Source organism: Miniopterus schreibersii, assembly GCF_964146895.1.
Source record: "Miniopterus schreibersii genome assembly, chromosome: 2".
Classification (NCBI taxonomy): domain Eukaryota; kingdom Metazoa; phylum Chordata; class Mammalia; order Chiroptera; family Miniopteridae; genus Miniopterus; species Miniopterus schreibersii.
This window is the reverse complement of record NC_138102.1, coordinates 166,869,798-166,888,334: the sequence shown is the minus strand read 5'-3', so window position 1 is coordinate 166,888,334 and position 18,537 is coordinate 166,869,798. Positions and strand designations below refer to the sequence as shown.

General features: G+C 43.6%; 1 protein-coding gene across 5 annotated transcripts in view; it reads left to right on the top strand.

Annotated features, from left to right (window-relative positions):
* Positions 1–4,693: 4,693 nt before the first annotated feature.
* PHC1 (polyhomeotic homolog 1) overlaps positions 4,694–18,537 on the top strand; it is a 22,654-nt gene continuing 8,810 nt past the window's right edge. For 2 of the 5 annotated variants that reach the window (XM_081127001.1, XM_081127004.1), the window contains exons 1-7: positions 4,694–4,824; positions 7,589–7,740; positions 8,807–8,917; positions 10,175–10,255; positions 10,802–10,951; positions 11,560–11,691; positions 17,514–18,009. In XM_081127001.1, coding sequence (XP_080983127.1) covers positions 7,627–7,740; positions 8,807–8,917; positions 10,175–10,255; positions 10,802–10,951; positions 11,560–11,691; positions 17,514–18,009 — 1,084 coding nt within the window. In that variant the 5' untranslated portion in view covers positions 4,694–4,824; positions 7,589–7,626. Of the gene's footprint in view, positions 4,825–7,588; positions 7,741–8,806; positions 8,918–10,174; positions 10,256–10,801; positions 10,952–11,535; positions 11,692–17,513; positions 18,010–18,537 lie in introns of all 5 variants that reach the window. The other 3 variants (XM_081127003.1, XM_081127000.1, XM_081127002.1) reach the window with 2 other exon arrangements.

Sequence of the window (18,537 nt, the reverse complement as noted above, 5' to 3'; positions counted from 1 at the left end):
TAAAGAGTGGTTTAGGTACATTTGATGAGGACAAAAATATACTGGGCTACTAAAGGAAACTAATAATAGCTTGAACTATGTCAGATACTGTATCAAATACCGTATAAACATGTCATTTATTTCCAACAAATACTGGGTGTTATTCCCATTTTACAGAAAGAAAACCAACGCTGAGAGGTTCAGGATTTGCTCTTAATCGATGGTAACTGTCTAAATTGTTGATGCCTTTGTTACTGTCATCTGCATGCTACTCAAGGATGTGGGAGTATATCTGTTTCTTTTGAGGGTAGTGATACATGGAATATTGAGCTGAACCAATCAACATGGTAATTTTAAACTTCTGTTCTAAAGAAAAGAGGATGGTGAGTATACGGTAGGAAAAAGCTTTCCTCAACCCTCTTAGGGTCCCTGGCTGAGTCTGGAAATTAAACTGACAAAGACAGATTAACAGGAGAATCTTAAAAGAATGACTAGAGAAGACAATTTAGGTGACACATACTAACTTTTATTTAACACTTCATGAAGTGGACAGTCTCCATGGGAGGGCTGCAAAATCGAGTGCAAGGCAGGAAGCTTTGTAGGATAAGGAATGAGTTGGCCTGGTGTTTGGGGACTGGCCGACTGGATAGACTGTGTTTCTGGTCAAGTGGAGCATTCCCAGGGACGTGAAAGTTATCTCAGTTTCGGTTTGCTGACAGGGAACCCTAGGCAGGAGTGGCTCCATCTTGGGCGTACAAACTTATTTCAACAAAACTTATCTAAGTTGTATGTGCTACGAGAGTCTTCATAAGGAATTGAAGAGCCAAAGAAAGTTAGATTGGTATATTTTTATGCTGGATTTGATGAAGAGTGGATAGTCATGGAGGAATACATAGGTTAAAAAGTGTAAGGTAATTGGTTAACTGGGGGAAAGTTAGCAAGGCCCGTTTGTTAGGATTCTTTTTTTTTTAAATCCTTACCCGAGGATATTTTCTGTCATTACTTTTCAGAGAGTGGGGGGGGGGGGAGGGAGAGAAGCATCCATGTGAGAGACACATCGATTGGCTGTCTCCCGCACCAGCCCTAACTGGGGCTGGGGATTGAACCTGCAACCAAGGTACATCCGTTGGCCAGAACTGAACCCGGGACCCTTCAGTCCACAGGCCGATGCTCTAACCATTAAGCCAGACTGGCCAGGGCAGGATTCTTCTTGGTGTCCTTTTGTTTTGGGGCTGAGGATCCTCCTCTACTCCAGGGGCACCTCTCAGAGGGTTTTATGACCTGGCTGAGGAAAGAAGAGAGAGGGAAGGAAGGAAGAAGTCAGAGTGACTTTCTTGTTTCTGCCTTTTTCTCAAACTTCTTCAGGTAAAAGTAATATGCCAAGGTGCTATATTTGGGGTGTGTCCTGAACTCCATCATGAGTATTAATGGCAAGGAATGAGAAGTATCTTTATATGTTTTCCTTTTCAGTTGAGAAGGGAGAGCATCTAGAAAATTAATTAACAATTTTTTTTTGACATCTATTTGCCACGGATGATAACATGTCCCTCTTCTACATTCATCTTCTAGCTTCAATTTTCTCCATTCAAAATTGAGAGGCTTGGATAATTTTAAAGTCCTTTTTTGCTTTAAATATCTAAGAGCCTATAAATCCCCTTTATCTTCATTTCATTTTCTCCCAACTAGACCTTAAAGTGGCATATAGAATGGTGGTGGGATGGGTGTGGGATGTGCATGGTGGTTTACATCCCAAATTGGTGGTGGTTAGAGTAAAGGTTTTGATTTCTTTCCCCCCCTACTTCATCCTACCTATATTTGCATAAAAATGTGATCACCCATGCTTACTTACTAGGTTACATGTAAATAGACACATTCCAATGATAATAACACCTCTAGGGTTAGACCACCTCTGCCTTCACAATTAATTCATTGCACAATGCTGGGCTTCGAAGAGAAGCTTGAAGAATGCTCATTCAATGCTCAGTTGATATACAAAATCACATTAGCCTACTTTCTATTCTATTTGCTTTAGTAGCTTCCAAACAGTTAATTTCCTTTCAAATCCTGATCTTTCGTTATTTAGGTAAGTTTGCAGGGGGAGGGTTCAATATCCACTCACCAGACAGAATGCATTTCCTTTTCACCTATTTAGGCTAATGCCTTTCAGTGTTATGCAGAGTAAAGAAATTATTTAGCCTCCATTCACAAGAGCTATTTGGTTTGAAAAAGAAAAGAGTGATTCCCGCAGGATCATTAAATGAAAATGAGAAAGTTTAGCAACAAAAAAAAAGTCAGTTGTGAATTTTCTAGGAGTCACAAATTCATTTGCTCTGTTTAGATTGAGATGAGCAATTCCGTACCTGGTCCCAAGTTGATTAGGTCCGCAACAATGATTTTCTTATGAATAGAGGTTTTCTACTACTTCACTTTACTCTTGATACATTTCTTTTTTATCCTTAATTTTTCTTTGGGAAATTGCTTAGACCTATAACCCAGGAAGACTCCTGTGTCTTGGAGAATAATGAACTTGAAAAGAATTACTGTGAAATACGGGGTGAAGCCTCTGTATAAGTTAAACTACTGGCCCATACTCAATAAAGCATACTGTGATAGAGTATTCCTAGGCTAGGTTTATATTAGACAGTCAACAAAATTATACATCATCACTATCTTATCCCCTAACACCACCTAAACCTGTAACTTTTAGTAGCTATAAGGACTGATAATCCAGGAAATACAAAAAAAATCTTTAAAAGTGGGATGTAACTTAATCAATTGGTAGTGGTTCTGCACCACCTCTAATGGGGCTGAAGTGGCCAGGTACCCACTAGGTACACAAGTTCCATAGGCTATTGGGAAAAATATACTCTTGGCATCTGGACTCCTTATTCTTGGAATATATTACAGGCCTTTTGTAGACACGTAACAGCCGTAATTCGCCCACGGAACCCATGAAAGCAAATGAATAATGTTTCTTGACCTGAATGTCATATAATTTGAAAATTTTCTATAGGTACAACTTTTTCATTGGTGCTAGGATATTCAGCTTAGGTTCAGTATATCCATTCTAAGCCTTCATAAGAAAGCTTTCAACTTTGCCATGCCACAAATCTAGGTTTGAATTAAATGACTAATGCTTTAGTTTTACCACTAGTTCTCTGCCAAAATCTTTTCAATTCATCCTCAGCCAAAGCCTGTCATCCATCCTGGCAACATACCCTTTTCACCTCCTTACACCTCACGCCTGTGCTTTTCCAGCCCTTTGGCTGCCCTCCGGTTTCTTCCCTCGCATTCTTGTCTGACTGGTTCCTTGAAGCCTGGCAGAGATTCTTCTCTGACACAAATCTGGCTACTGCTAATTAAGAGTCCAAACACTCCTCTCAATGCAAATCTAAACGGATCTAACTTATAAACAAAGAACAAAGAGAACACTTCTAGATCTTTTGTAAAAACAAACCATGCGTTGGCTTTTAAAGGAGCGAATAAAGAGTGGGTTGACAAAGAAAATAACTGGATAGAACAGAGGTTAGGAGAAGAGGTAAAAATAGTTCCTGGACTACGATCACAACAGAGAAAACCTCAGCCTAGTGAGGACTCCACCAGGTGTCCCCGCCGCTCCCGCACAGGTCAACGGGGCCGTTCTCTTTGCTTTGTGCGCTCACGTCGTCCGGGCTCCCAGAAGTGAGTGGCACGGAGTAAGTGCTCTGTAGATATTTGCTAAATGTTCAAAGTTGACGAGAATTAAAAACTGGCAAATGGCAAAGGCTACAGCCTTGTCAAATGTTTAGTGTCCCCCAATACTGCCCCATTGTTCTACTCTTTATAGTCCTGCCTTCTCCCTCGTTTTTCGTCGTTCTCTTGTACATGCACATTTAAAGCCAAGAACACACAAGTTCCCTGAAGTTACAGGCTGAAACGTGCTAGTCACAGCGGGTCGGGCGAGGCCGCCGCCCTCCCGGTGCGGCCGCGAGCGTCCTTCCCGCCGGCGGAGCGAGGGCGAGCGAACAATCCCCGCTCCCTGCCGCCCCCCGGCCGCTCTCCCGCGCTCTCCCTTCCGGCCGCTGCTCCCTTTCCAGCCCACCGTTTCTCTGGGGTCGCTGCTCTGCTGTCTCCCTCTCTGCCTGTTGGCCCCTTCGGTTCTTTCTTTCTCTCCCTTATTCCCAGAAGCTCCAGAAAAATACCTTCTTTCTCCCCTTCTCACGTCACTTCCCTCCCTTCTCCCATCTCCCTCTCCTTGTCTGCGAGAGGTGAGTCCCCCACTAGAGGCCAGCACTCGCTCAGCTCCGTCCCTTCCACCGCCGCGCCGAACTCGGAAAGCCGGGAAAAAAGAGGAGAGGGCGACGGCGAGAGAGGGCGAAAAACAAGCCCCGGGGCCTAGGGCGCGGAGGCCCGGGAGCGCCGTCGTCATGGCAACGGGCGCCGGCAGGAAACGAGGGACGCGCGGAGGGAGGGGGGCGGGCGCCGAGGGGAGGGGGAAGGCTGGGGGAGGGGTCCGGCTGCCCCGGAAGCACCTCCCCGCCAGCCCCCTCCTCCAGCCCGGCCCGCAGCCCCCGGCCTGCAGCCCCCACCGTCTCGGCCCGGCAGGAAGTGACAGGCCCGGAGCGAGCCCCGGAGGCCTGGCAGAGCCGCGGCCGGGCCCGGACCCGGAGCGGCGGGAGGGGCGGGGAGCTGCGGCCGCGCCGGGCGCCTCCCACCCCGCCCTCGGCGCCCCCGCCCCTCCAGGAAGGGGAGGAGGAGAGGGGAGCCCGCCGCGGAGGCCGAGCGAGCCCCCCGCCCAGCCTGGGGTCCCTGGCACATGAGGCGGACGCCCCCCGGGAGCCCTTGGGTGCGGAGCCTGGCGCGAAGGTAACCCGGCGACCGCGGGCTGGGGAGGGGCAGGACCTCTGGGGGCTTGGCTGCGCGGGGAGGCTTCTGAGCCACCTCGGTGTGTGTAACGCCCCAGGTACCTCCCCCAGTTCCTTTCCCTGCCTACCTCTAGCGCTCGCTCCGCGGTCCTTCGGCTCTGCCCGTCCCAGTCTTGCAGCTCTTCAAGTCGCTGTGCTTAGCGCTGTCCGCCCGTCACCCTTGTTGCTTCGGACCGCTCGTTCCCCATTCATTTTCCCTCCTTCGACTCTGGTTCCCGGCCGAGCATGCTTGCTGTCGAGCTGCCTCCTGCTCTCTGGTCCGCGGGGCTCCTCAGCAGCGCCTTGACTTCTGTCCGCCTCTCTCCCGCTAGCACTAAGCACACTGCCCTGCTCACTTGGGTCAGTTCCTGGCACCACTCTACCCGCCCCCTTCCCCCGGTGTACTTGATTCCTCTTTGGAACCTCATTTTCATCAAGGTTCTCTGTACAGCCAGGACCCCTGGGTGTCTGCTGTCCCCGTTCTCCGGACTACTGCATTTCTTTTGCACAGTCTTTCCCGAACCTCCTCCCTCTCCCGCCTCCCCCCTTCCCATGCCCCATGCTTCTACAAGACAAAGTTTTATGCTTAGGGAAATTGGTCTTCAACTCTTGGTTCAGTCGGCCCTGTAGCAGGTCCACTTCAATAGCCTTTCCCGTCTCCCTTCCAAGGGGATCTGTGCTTCTACCCACACCCAACCCATATGCACCCAAATGCCACCTTTCAGAATGACCGTGGGTTAGCTATTCTGGGGACCGCTGTGGATCAGCTTCTCACTCTTTCTTCCCCTTTAATTCTGAACAGTTAAATCCACTGTGCCACCCAAACTTTTTGTCGTCTTTATTTTCTGTACTTAATTTTACAATTCCAGCGTTGGTCACGAATGAATAGATATATGTGCCTGGGATCCAGGAATCCTGGTTTTGATAAGTTTCCCTTGATGTTATTAAAGACTTTAAGCTGGTCCCTTTCCATCTCTGTATTCATGTCACAACCTGAAAAAATTATTAATAAGGCTTCTATTTTGGGGGAGATGAGGGATCGTATAGTTTATTAGCATTTTCACTTAACAATGTAGGAATTAGTGTCCCCTCTGGCTAGTAAAGGGGTCTCATGTCTGAGTCCAGTTAACTAAGTCCAGTGATCTATACAACTGTGCGTGCTGCCTCTAATCCTTACCCACTTTTTTTCTTCACATGCTGATAATGAGGATTCATGGGTCTGTATCTGTTTAGTGCTTTGATATTTTGGCAAAAGATGTGGGGAGAAGATAGAGTTGAAGCTGATATTATTTCTTCTATATACGTCTTGGGTTATATTGGTGTTTTCAGTGATGAAACTGAAGAGATGGGTAGTTCTTGGGGGATAATGCTATGATCAGGTGATACTGGGAGCAGAATAATAAGAAATCTCCCAAACTCTGTTTAGTAGGCCAAGCAAGCAGTTTGATTTTATTTACTTTGTTTGCTTGTTTTGGATGCAAACATTAAGATAAATCCATCATAATAAAACTGTTGACAGCCCTTAGCACAAATTCTGGTTTGATGTTTACATTTGTAAACCAAATAGTGCTTTGCTGACCTAATATTTCTAGTAGCCCCTTGTCCTCAGAAGTACAGAATATAGTGTCTGGGTTTAACAAAAGAGAAAAACAATAATGAACAAAGAAACCTTATTATCATTTAGTGCTGCTTTGGAGGTATACATGTCTTCTTGTTTCTCTTCTATTTTTTTTGCTTGATTCTTACCAATGAATGTTACTGTAGACTCCAGAGGGTAGATTGTGACCACTTAAGTAGACTAAAAAAATTGAACCTTACTTTCTGGAAGATTTTCATTGCTGTATGTTTAATGTTTAATATCCAGAGGTCATTTGTTAAAGTGATATATTACATTCAGTTGTGAAGCTGCCTTTGCAAATGGGGAAACTGAGGTATACGAAGGGAAAGTGACATGCCTGGGTGGTGTTAGTAGTAACCTGAGCCGGAACCAGTCAGCTATTTGGGCTATATGGCCTCTAGCCCAGCTCTTCTACCTCCTAGTTTTATGATGCATTTAACATATCTATATCTTAGGCTCCCTTCTCCATAAAATGAGGAAATGAGTACTCAAGCTGAGTGACACTGCCTTAGTCACAGATTTTTTTTCTGGTTTGAAGAAGATGCATGTGCTAATGTAAAGACTTGCGACTTATTAGGACAACTTCTTTAACCTCAGGAAACCTCATTTCCACAGTTGTAAAGTGGGGATATTATTATTTACCTAAAAGCACTGGGAGAGATAATGGAGGTGAAGAGCCTAGCCCAGTGAGAGGAGGCACCTAGTGGCTTCTCAGTAAGTGGTAACCATTATTAAGATGATACTGGTAAGGATGTCACAGATGCAGGTAAAAATGAGATTAAACAAAAGTTTTAAACAAGAAACTTTTAAACTGTTACGAAGTGTTATGGAAATGTAAAGTGGCCTTAGTATTATAAGGTGTGGTCTTATATTCTGGTTGTTTTATATTTAATGACAGCTGTGACCGAACAGGTAAAGGTTGTGTCTTTTGAGTCACTGTATAGCTTCAAAGAATGGTGTGGGGAAGAGTGTATTGCAGATTTGGTAGTTTTAAAACCTAGAAATCGTGGATTATGGAAGAAGAGGAATATTAGATCTAATTTGAATAACATGAAATAATAGTTTTAACAGCAGGTGTAAATTTTAATCCCTTGCTCCTTTTATCTAGGTCTTGAGTCAGAGCACCAGCCTTGGGGACCCTGGACCATGGAGACTGAGAGTGAGCAGAACTCCAACTCCACCAATGGGAGTTCCAGCTCTGGGGGCAGCTCTCGGCCCCAGATAGCTCAAATGTCACTGTATGAACGGCAGGCAGTGCAGGTGAGGCTCAACTCTGAGGGGCTGTGATCTGTGAGCACTGGCTTGGGGTAGGGAAGGATGCTGGAAGATAATCACCCTTAATTCCTTTCAGTAAAACTGTGGGAGTTGGATTAGGTGTGACTAAGGTCCCTTCTAGCTCTGAGAATCTTAGGAATTTACAACAATTTGAGCAAGCAAGCAGAGAATGAGATGCAGTCTTTAAAAAGGTGTTTTTTTTGTTGTTTTTTAATTTACCATTCAGTTCATATAGCTAGATTCCAACCATTTCTCTTCATGGATTGCCAGGTTTTTAATCTATGATCTTTTGTATAAATCACTCTGAGTAATGGAAACGTAAAACTCTAGACTAAAGTTTTATTTTTAGACAAATAGTAAATTCCGTGTTTTAAAAAATCTGGAAATGGGCCTTTTACTTAAAATATTTTGGTTACTAGAGTAACTATGCACAACATAAGAATAGTTCTAATTATTAAAGAATGTTAGTTAACACTAAAACTGAATTACCAGTAACATGTTGATAAACATCTATTAGCATTATACTGTAGATGTTTGAAAATGCCAGTTGTTTGAAAATTTTACCTGATAGAATCTTTCACAAGCTACTACTTTTATTTTTTCATCATTTTCAACCCCTTAGAACTCTTTTACCTCTATTGTACCCCTGGAATATGGTCTTTTTATTTTCTTCTCTTTACATTAATTGACATCTCATTGATTTTTTATCCTGTCTAGTCCCAATTCTTTTTCTTGCTGTATTATGTATTTCCAGATTCCATTTTGGGAAATAGGCGTTCATGTGAGTTACACTGCTTTACTTTTCTTTATATACAAGAATAGAATAGAGCATAGCAGAATTAATTGCTTCTCCACTTTTTGAGGACTATATGAACTTACTGGTTCTCATATAAACAAACTGGACAAATCAGAAGTAGATGATTTAGCCATATTCCCATCTTCCTTTATTTCTCTCTTTGCCATGAGTCCCTTTCACAGGATCACAGCAATTTGTATAGAGTAGGAGTTGGGAGTGATTCTAAGTGGGCTGACCCTCTCTTTCTCCTCCTAGGCTCTGCAAGCACTGCAGCGTCAGCCCAATGCGGCTCAGTATTTCCACCAGTTCATGCTCCAGCAGCAGCTCAGCAATGCCCAGCTGCATAGCCTTGCTGCCGTCCAGCAGGTGAGAGGTCAGCAGCCTGCTGGCCCAAGTGGGAGGGGCAAGGTGCTGCAGGCGGGTGGGTAGGGGCATACCCCATCTGCCACTAAGCCAGGCTGGCAACATAGTCTGCCCTGTCTACCTTCCTCCTGCAGGAGCAGGAGGGTGAATGGATCTTGGCTTCTGGGCTTGCAGTAAGACCTGTGGGAGAGAGCTCCCCTTTAGAAGCAGAATGCTGTGTTTAGACCTGCACTGTGCAGTATGGTAGCCACTAGCCATGTGTAGCTATTGAGTGCTCAAAATGTGTCCAATCCAAATTGAGATGTGCACTACGATTTTGGATTTCAAAGATTTAGTAAGGAGAAAAAAGTAAAATATCTTAGTAGTTTGCATTGGTTGCATTGAAATGAAATACATTGGCTTAAATAAAATAAAGTGGAAGAGGGTATAGAGGGATAAATGGTAACGGAAGGGGACTTGACTTGGGGTGGTGAACACACAGTACAAAATACAGATGATATAGAATTGTACCTGAAACCTAATTTTACTAACCATTGCTACTCCAATAAATTCAATAAAAAAAAATAAAGTGTACTTCTGTTTCTTTTTCCTTTTAAAAAATGTACATACTAGAAAATTACACATGTGGCTCGCATTATATTTGTATTGGACAACTCTGGGTTAGACTTATCAGTGCCTCATGATGTGACCTGGTCAAAGGGTCCTCCACCTAAAAGAAAGTGGGAGGAGGACAGGCTTTCTGGCTGCCCCAGGAGGGTTATGTGGGAGTTGCTGGGTTGGTTAGCACATGTGGTAATGTGAGGGTTATTGGCGTAGTGAATATATTTGTCCTTGTTCCACGATAGAGTCTCTCAGTTCTTACCGGAAATGTCTATTATGTTTTGTGTCTCTGATTTTTTTTTTTTTAATCCTCACTGGAAGATATATATATATATATTTATATCGCTTTTCAGAGAGAGTGGAAGGGTGGGAGAGAAAAAGAGGGAGAGAGAGAGAGAAATCAATCGATGTGAGAGACACATCGATTGGTTGCCTTCCTCATGTGCCCCTGACTGGGGCCAGGGATCAGGCCTGCAACCAAGGTACATGCCCTTGGCCAGAGTTGAACCCAGGACCCTTCAGTCCCCTTCAGTCCCTGGGCCGATGCTCTAACCACTGAGCCAAACTGGCTAGGGCTGTGCCTCCAATTTATCACTGGAAGATTCACAGCCTTTTCCTTCGTTGTCTCTGCTCTTTCTTATTTTCTTTCCTCTCTAACAGGCCACCATTGCTGCCAGTCGGCAGGCCAGCTCCCCAAACACCAGCACTGCACAGCAGCAGACTACCACCACCCAGGCCTCAGTGAGTGCTGCTTCTCCCCACTGAGGGGCTTCTCTCTCTGCATCTTTGTCTCTGGGTTAAACTTTGTTCAGCTGATCTGGGAGTGTTTATGGTGCTACCAGTGGTATTTACAGCCCTTATGTAGAGAATATTTGTAAGGAAAAGCCACCAGTTTGGATTTGTATAGGAGTCTTTTTTTTTTTTTTTTTGGATTTGTATAAGAGTCGTAATGAGGAGGTCTAAGAAAGGAGAAAGAAAGTTCTGGGGAAGAAGAGGGCTTAGTAAAGGGAAGGGACTGATCTCTGAACCCTTCAATGAGAAGTGAAATCTGTTCCATTTTGTTCCTTTGCCTTCTCAACTATTACGCTACTGATTAGGCCCTGGATGGTACTACCCCTTAGTGGCCAGGATGACAGCTGTGGATAGGAAAGTATTATTCATTTCCCCCTGACTCTGTGAAAGTGAGATATTCTGTTCTTGACCGTGTCACTCTGAATTTATCAGTCATTTACATTTCCTTTTACATCTCCTAAATCCTTAGTCCTGGTTCCTTTCTATACCACACAGATCAATCTGGCCACCACGTCGGCCGCCCAGCTCATCAGCCGATCCCAGAGTGTGAGCTCTCCCAGTGCTACCACTTTGACCCAATCTGTGCTACTGGGGAACACCACCTCCCCACCCCTGAACCAGTCCCAGGCTCAGATGTATCTACGGGTAAGCCACAGACACAACTGCCATTGTCCCAGGGGCATAATTGTTCTGTCCCTGGCTAGGACTTGAGTGAAAGCTATTTTATTTAACCGTAGTTACCCAGCTGTTTAAGACAAGCTGATCTACTTCTTCCTTACTTACCTCTAGAAGTAATGCTCAGTATTCATAGGTAGCCTGCAGATTACATTGAGATCCTAAGTTAGAAGATGCTCACCCTAACATTTGACTAAATTGGCATCAGATACTCTATAATCTTTAGACCCGTGGTTCAGTACACATATCCTAAGGGTTCTCTTAGCCTGTCTACTTACTGTACATAAATACTTGTTCTAAAATTCTCATTGTCTCAGCTTCTTTCATGTTTGACTCTTTGTTATCAATCTGTAGTTTTATACACATTCTAGGTTTTCTTCTGGATGATTCATCATGTATGGAGAATAAGGGTCTCCTGGGTTGGTGTGGAAAGGGGCAGGACTTCGCTGTTTCGTATCTTCTGTTTATTTTGTCTTGTGGTCCTTCCCTTCCGTCTCTTCTGTCTTCTTTTCCCCTTGTTCTCTTTCCTCTGCTCTTCCTCCTCTCCTTGCCAGCCACAGCTGGGAAACCTATTGCAGGTAAACCGGACCCTGGGCCGGAATGTGCCTCTAGCCTCTCAGCTCATCCTGATGCCTAACGGGGCAGTGGCTGCAGTCCAGCAGGAGGTGCCATCTGCTCAGTCTCCGGGAGTTCATGCAGATGCAGATCAGGTCAGTGGCAGCATTGACCTGCTGAGGGCACTGGGGAGGAGGAAGGGACTACCACAGATTAGGGCCCCCTTCCACCTTGTTACCATTTTTCAGAATTCTTGTTTTTTATTATTTTGCCTTTAATATCTGTAGAACTTGAATCCCTTACAACTTTTGAGTTATTTGAACTAGGAAGGGAAGTAGATTTGACTGAAAATAGCCCTCTGGCTCTAGGAAGGCTTATTCTTAACACAGGGCAGATTTCCTTACATTTTCTAGCCCTCGATGGCTCAGTTTATTCAGGAAGTCTTTAATTCTCTCTCCTTGCATTACTGTCTCTGGAAGATGCGGGTGGTCGAGGGAATTCTGTTACATAGATGTTAAGGTGACCTGGCTTGAGTTGCTGGCAGAAATGTTTGATCCCTTCTCTTTATGAGTACCTCTCAACTTTCAGCAGGATGTTTCTGCTCACAGTGTAGTCCCAGTGAAATCTTTCTTACCATTGCTTTTCACCATGCCTTACCCCCTGAAATATACATACATATGTATATATATATATATATAAAGTGTTAGTGTTGTGTATATATTTTGAGCATGAATTTTTAAAAAAAATATATTTTTATTGATTTCAGAGAGAGGAAAGGAGAGGAAGAGAGAGAGATAGAAACATGATGAGAGAGTCATTCATCAGCTGCCTCCTGCACGCTCCCGACTGGGGATCGAGCCCACGACCCGGGCATGTGCCCTGACCGGGAATCGAACCCCGATTGCCTGGATCCCAGGTCGACGCTCAGCCGCTGAGCCACGCCCAGCCGGGCGAGCACGTATTTTTTATCTTATGAATGGGATGTAAACTGGGATCTCATAGTACCTTTTTTTTTTTTTAGTTTATCAGTTAGCAAGTAAATATTGAGCTTTCTATTGATGTGCTCAGATGTATACTAGAAACTTAAGGGGTTTGAAAATAAATATGAGTCAAGTCTTTATAAAGAGCTTAGAGAACAGAGAAACACAAAAGTAAACTTCACTGACTTTGAGGGTCACCAGTTCAGAGAAGAGTTGGCTGCATTATTTCTCAGTGACTTTTGGGATACTTGAGCATTTTTTTGGAGGATGGGTATGATTTCATTTGGAGTAAGAAGAAAACAGGAGTCAGAACAGTACGTGTAAAAGCATAATTTCACATATATGTCTATGAGTTGGAGGTGAGTAGATAAAGAGGAGACAATAGGCCTGATAGTAGAAAAGGCCATTGTTAGGAAGAAGTCTGAAAGCCAGGTAACTCCCTAGGTAGCAGGGGTCATTGCTGGCTGTTGAACAGCAGATTAATAGGATAAGACAAGTACTTTAGAAAGGCTCATCTAGGAACATATGCCTGGAGAAGAAAGAGATACAGTGTTGGGTAACCTACTAAGAAATGCTTGGGGTCATTTAGTAATAAGGTGAGACCTTTGTTTTAGACTCTGGTAATAGCAGTAGGGTCAGAGGATGAGGTTGAGACTGCTGCCATATCCAGTTGCTTCATTTACCCATCTACTCGTTGAGTGTCACTATGTGGAGGGACAGGGTAGTGGTTAAAATGTGCGTCTGAAGTTTGGATCAGACTCCGATTCCATGACTTACTGTGTGACTCTAGGCAAGTGACCTAACATCTTTTGGCCATAGTTTTTTTTTTTTTTAAAAAAACATATCTTTATTGATTTCAGAGAGAGGAAAGGAGGGGGAGAGAGAGAGAGAGAAACATCAATGATGAGAGAGTCATTGATCGGCTGCCTAGCCCTCAATCCGGGCATGTGCCCTGACCGGGAATCGAACCCCGATCTCCTGGATCCTTGGTTGATGCTCAACCGCTGAGCCATGCCCAGCCATACCCTTAGGCTTGGCCATAGTTTTTTCATATATAAAACATCTACATTATAAAATACCTTCCTCAGGATGTGTTGTGAGGACTCAATGAGTTGATATGTGTAAGTGTTTGAACAGTGCCTGGACATAATGAGTGTTAAGAGTGTTAGCTATCATTATTATATATCACACATTCCTTAGCCCTGAATACCCAAGAAAGTCATAATCCCTAGATGGAGATTACAAATCACTGAGGCACCAGACGTTAAACAGATAATCACCTGGATGGTTTGGTAGTTGCTTCATTAGAAAGTTCCGAGTGCTTTCTACTGAAAATGTAGAAAGGGAGTTAATGTAGCCTTGGGATGGGGGTAGAAGTCAAGAAGGCCTCCCTGAGGAGGTGACAGTTAAATTGGGTCTGTAGAAGTTGGTGAGGTGAAGACATGGAAGGAGAGGTGAAGGCAGGTGAACCTTATGTCCAAAGACCCTGAGGTGGGAAGGAGTATTATATATCTGAGGAACTGAAAGAAGACCTGTGTTCTTAGAGTTTGGCAAAGAGGAATGGAGATGGTGCTGGAGATGGTAGGAGGAACCTCATCATGCAGGACCTTGTGTGTTTTAGGATTTGGGACTTTTTGTGAAAGGCAGTGGAAAGCTATGGAAGGATTTTAAACATGGAAGTGACATGAGAGATTTGAGTTTATTTCTTTTAGTTTTTTGTTTTAAAGACTGTCGGCTTCTCTGTGGAAGATAAATGGAAATGGTGTGAGTGAATGTAGGGAGAACGACAGTATAACAGCTTGGATAGGTGGTAGCAGTGGAGATGGACAGAAATGAATAGATTTGGGGAAAACTTCGAAGGTCATTGAAAAGGGGGAACTGATTCAGTGGATAGGGAGTTGAGGGAGATGCCAGAGATGTGGATAGGTAGCTAGTAGTGATTTTTATGAGATGAAGAATGTTGGAGAAGTGCATTTGGGGCGAAGTTCACTTTTGGATATGCTGGCTTAGAAGTGCCTGGTAGCCATCAGAAGGAGATACTGGGTCAGCAGTATTATTTATGTGGTGCCCGAGCTCTGGGTTGGATAAACATTCAAGATTGGTAGACATATAGATGATAATTGAAATCAAGAGAGTGTTTGAAATTCCTTAGGGGTATGGTATGGATTGAGAAGAGAGAAGCCTTTTAAGACGGAGCCCTGAGGATTAGGATGAGCCCTTAGAAAATAGAGCATTTCAAGGTGGAGTAAAGGGTGATTGGCTGGCAAAGGGGAGTAGGAAAGAGTGACAGAGACAAGAAAATCTGGATTGTGTGTGTCATGAAGACGAGGAAACAGAATGGAACAAGAAGAGGTAGTAGAGATAGCAAGAAAGTTGGAGTCACTGATATGGATGGAGAGCCATTTCAGTGGAGTCATGCGCGTGAGGCATATGCCGGGTAGAGGGAATAGATGCAGTGAATGAATGTAAACAGTCTCTAAGAGTTTAGCAGTAACAGGAAAGGGGGATGAAACGGGGAGGGGAAGTGAGGTTCCGGGATGGTGATGGAAGGGAGCCAACGGAGGGAAGATTGAAGAGACAGGAAAGAATTGATTATATAAGCTTCTTGAAAAGGAGGAAGGTGGAGGGAGAGAAGGGAGAAGTGAGTGATGGGTGCTTGTGCAGCTGCATGCATAGATTCGGTGGTGCAGCTGATGAATGGTGAGGCCCCATGCTCATGGAATGGTTTGATTGCTTCCGCAGGGGTGAATGACAGGGGAAAGAGAAAGTGGTGGTGAGGTATAGGGAAAGTAGGAAAGTTTTAAGTAGCCATTATGGAAAGGAAGGTGACTAGAAAAAACCATATAATTGCCAGATAATATTAAAGTGTCCCAGCACCCAATCCTGATGATTCTAAATAAATTGTTCTCAAAAGCTGTCCCCTCTTCTTTACCGCTGTTGCCTGAATCTAGGTTCTTTTCATTTTGCACCTGAATTACTGTTCTAGTTTTCTAACTGGTCTCTTGACTTATCTACTTCTAATTCTCTTTCATATTACTGTTAAAACAAGTTTTCTTAGAAAATATATGTTGTTACTAACATTTTAAATTGTACCTCTGGTATGCAGAATTTGATAAATCATAATCCTTGGCTCATGACATCCTCTCATTAATGGCCCATTCATGGCCCACTTTTATTTATTTACTCAGCAAATTTTAATAATATAATAAGCAATCCTAGTTCCATCTACTGCCTGTCCCTACCCATGGTGAGAACATTCTGATTCCTAGGTTTATCCTTCGTGTCTCTTTTTATATAGTTTTATTGCATTTACATATAATAAAGTATTTTTTATAATGGAAAATTTCAAACATATTAAAAAAATAGGAAAAAAAAGTGAATCCCCATGTACTTACCATCTAGCTTCATCATTGATGACCACATGGCCAATCTTTCTAGGCCTTTTCCCTTCACTGGTGGATTATTTAGAAGCAAATCCCTGACACCGTATCATCACACACACACACACACACACACACACACACACAGGTGGGCAAAAGTAGGTAAATAATAATAAATAATTTAATAATTAATAAATTATAATACAAGAATAAACTTTTTTTACCCACAACTGTTAAACTACTTTTGCCCACCATATATATACACATATGTACATATATAAAAAATACACATTTTATTTGTATTTGCATTTGAAAGGTACTTGTACTGTATGCAGTCTTTGAGAATGCTTAATAGCTTGCTGTCAAGATCCATCCATATGTTTTATGTCAGTGTACTCTATTAGTTTTGATGTCTGTGTATTGTGGGAATATATTATGGCTTATTCATCTTCTCTTCTGATAATGGCCATTGGGTGGTTCTAGGCTTTTGACTGAATAAACCGTTGCTGTGAATATTTTTATACATGCCTCAGGGTGTACACAGCAAGCTTCTCTTGTGGAATTGCTGTGTTAGAGGGTATGTGAATGTTCAGTTTAGGATACACGTGAAATGTTTTTCCGAGTGGCTGTACTGATTTAATTTACATTTCCACCAGTAATGTTTGAAAGAATGGTTTCAGCTGTAGATTTGATCATGTTTATTCTGATTAATATTCTTCAGGGGCTTCCTGTAGTTGATTAAGTACTCATCATTCCTTCTCTGTTGATATTTTGGAATATTTACTATGTGTCAGGCACTGTGCTAGGTGCTGGGAATATAACAGGAAGACGATAGATACATTTTCTGTTTCCAAACTGAAGTTCAGACTCTCCTATTTTAACACACCAGGTCCTTCATGATCTGGAACCTCTCTACCCCCCAACCCTCAGCCTACCTTCCTAGTTTCATTTCTTCCCACTCTCTTCATATGTAATGTATATAATTTCCAAAACTGCTATCCATTTTCTTGCCTTGGTGGTCTTGCAAATGCTGTTACCTATATCTTCTAACCCTCGCCTTCACTATTACTGATTAGGCCTCAGGTCAAGTATCACCTGTGTTAGGAAGTCTTCCCTTATCTTCATCTTCTGAGTTACTCTTCCTCTTCTGTGCTCCCATAGCACTTCGTGCATACCTGTGCATAGTAGCATATGGTTATTGGTGATTTTCTTATCTTTTTCCCCTAGTAGAATATACTCATTAAGAGCAGGGACTGTATCTTTCATCCCCGCATTCCCAGTATCCAGTGTAATACCTGAAGCATAGTAGGTATTTAGTGGATATTGAATGAATGGAGAGGAAAGGGAAAACATGAGACATTGTGAAGGAATAAATGACCAACCTTGATAGATTTGATACTGAATGAAGGAGACTGAAAAATAAAATTTGATATAAGCATCCTTCCCTGGGTGACTGGAAGGCCTTTAATGTATATAATTGTGAAGGTGGGCATACAAGTTGAGGTGGGCTATGAAATATCTGTAGCTATCTTTGCTGCTTCTGAATCTGTCACTGTAATCTTTGACCTTACTACCTCTTATTCTCCTTTTCTCAGTCTTTTTCTTCTTATCTTTCAGGTGCAGAACTTGGCAGTGAGGAACCAACAGGCCTCAGCCCAAGGACCTCAAATGCAAGGCTCTACTCAGAAGGCCATTCCTCCTGGAGCATCCCCTGTCTCTAGCCTCTCCCAGGCCTCTAGCCAGGCCCTAGCTGTGGCTCAGGCTTCCTCTGGGACCTCAGGCCAGTCCCTCAACCTTAGTCAAGCTGGTGGAGGCAGTGGGAATAGCATCCCAGGGTCCATGGGTCCAGGTGGAAGTGGCCAGGCACCTGGGGGCTTGGGTCAGTTGCCTTCCTCAGGAATGGGTGGTGGTGGGAGCTGTCCCAGGAAGGGCACAGGAGTGGTGCAGCCCTTGCCTGCAGCCCAAACAGTGACTGTGAGTCAGGGCAGCCAGACAGAGGCAGAAAATGCGGCAGCTAAGAAGGCAGAAGCGGATGGGACTGGTCAGCAGAATGTGGGCATGAACCTGACACGGACAGCTACACCTGCTCCCAGCCAGACCCTTATTAGTTCAGGTAAACAGTCACTTCTCATAATGTCATTATTCTCAGAACCGTTTCTTTCTTTGCCTTTTTTCCTGCTTCTCTTTGTCACGCCACCCTTGATCTTATCAGTCCAGGGAGGCAGGAGGACAGGTAACAGCGATAGATCTTGTCTGTTTCCACCAGGCAGTAATCAGTTACAAGATGCCTTAGGCCCTGAGTTCTTTAGTTTACTCACTCTACCCGTTCTTATTCAATTGCCTGCTATGTTCTAGGAGGTGCTAGGGATACATTTTTGAAAAACAGATTCCCTGTCCTTATGGAGCTTACGGTCTAGCATAAGGGATGAATTCTCTCCTCACTCTGTAATGGTGGTTAGGTGGCCCAGTATAGAGCAGAGACGGTAGAAGTGCCTTAGAGCACTTAGATTAGCAAATAGAGCTGTGGGTTAATATAGTCAGCTTGTGATCATCTGTGCCAATGATAAAGGTAAAGAAGAATAAATAATATAATAATAACCCCAAATAGTTTATACTTGCGTTCTGACTGTGGTTAGATATA